Here is a 1,436-nt window from a genome sequence, read left to right on the forward strand (position 1 = left end):
CCCAGTGCATGAATTTCATGCACCAGGCCTCTAGTAATTGATAAAAGACAAATGTGTACAATTTACAGCATTTCAGCAGAAAGTTCTACGTATTAATGGTAACAATAAATTATATGTTACTTACCCATAAGTAATATGTGAACTGAAGTGCAAAAATAGCAATGCCTTCGTTATCAAAGGATCCAGCTACTGACCGAGAAATATAACCTGGTACAATAGCAATGAAACAAGCAGCTAAAAGTCCTGCTCCTTGGTTCCAAAGTTCTCTGGTAAGCAGGAAAGTAGATATAGAGGTAAGGCCGCTAAAAGTTGGTGCAAGGAATACACATACATCTCTTATGTGAACTGTTATGTTCAATGTATTTAAAATCCAGTGGATAAGGCCAGCTGTTATCATCAACCCTGGGTAAACCTAGGAAGAAAAAAATAGAAAATTTAATTACATATAAAATGAGGTAGCTGAAAACACTAACATAAGTTTTTTATTATTACATATTGTTTACAGTAAGTTTGAGAATATCTCAAAACAGTTTTCCTTCCTCACATACTTCAAAACTAAATGTACTTTTGTACTGGATACAAATAAAAAGCTCATATATGGAGAGATACACATATTTAAATTAATAAAAAAAAGATCATATAGAATAATTATTAACACTAAAAATGTTTTTCAATGGAAAACTGTGGGTAACTTATTAATCCCACTATTTTTTCATTGTAAAACAGGGTCCTAGTCTAACTTGCCTTGAGGTTTAGGGTTTTAACCATGCTCTAATTTTGCCCATATTTGTGCGTGTATAAAGGAATGAGAAAAGGAGAGAAAATGAAGTAATGTACAGGATTCTTTCCTTCTTTCAAAGACAAGATTTGAAAACTACACAATTCTAGCTAGGAAATGAAGGACGAATCAATCACTTTGTGAATTCAAAGACCATATTTGGGACTCCTAGAAGGTTGAGCATTTTTTCTACCACTTAAAATAGCTGCTGTACTCTTCATCCTCACTCTAAACATGGAACATAAAACATCAAGAAGATTCAAAGTAAAGTAAAAAGGACATTTTTTTTAGCTATTCATTAGTGATTAAAATGTGTATTTACATTTCCATCCTTCACTAAACCCTAAAAGGTTCTTTTCTCTATCACAAAAGCTACAAAGAATGTCATAAATTTCCTTTCCTAGCTAATACTATTTAAAATAGCAAATTCCCAAGGTCTTTAACCCACTCTCTTGCTTTATCTCCATCACTTATTACTATTTCACATACTTCTTATTTTACGTAGGGGATATAGTGTTTGAACAGAAATTTGGCAGGCAAAAAAGGTTGGATAGGAGGGGAACATGTTCGACGGCGGGAATAGAATGGTTGGAGCGGGAGGGGATTCAAGATGTTCAGGGGGCTCAGAATGAATAATGAAATAGGGGGAATGTGGGCA

The 1,436-nt window shown here is 33.9% G+C and overlaps 1 protein-coding gene across 1 annotated transcript in view; it reads right to left on the reverse strand.

Moving 5' to 3' along the window:
- The window catches only part of STT3B (STT3B, catalytic subunit of the oligosaccharyltransferase complex), a 76,969-nt gene that overhangs the window by 40,506 nt on the left and 35,027 nt on the right, over positions 1-1,436 (reverse strand). The window contains exon 5 of the mRNA XM_023752913.1: positions 125-412. Coding sequence (XP_023608681.1) covers positions 125-412 — 288 coding nt within the window. The remainder of the gene's footprint in view (positions 1-124; positions 413-1,436) is intronic.

Source organism: Myotis lucifugus, unplaced genomic scaffold, assembly GCF_000147115.1.
Source record: "Myotis lucifugus unplaced genomic scaffold, Myoluc2.0 scaffold_39, whole genome shotgun sequence".
NCBI lineage: Eukaryota > Metazoa > Chordata > Mammalia > Chiroptera > Vespertilionidae > Myotis > Myotis lucifugus.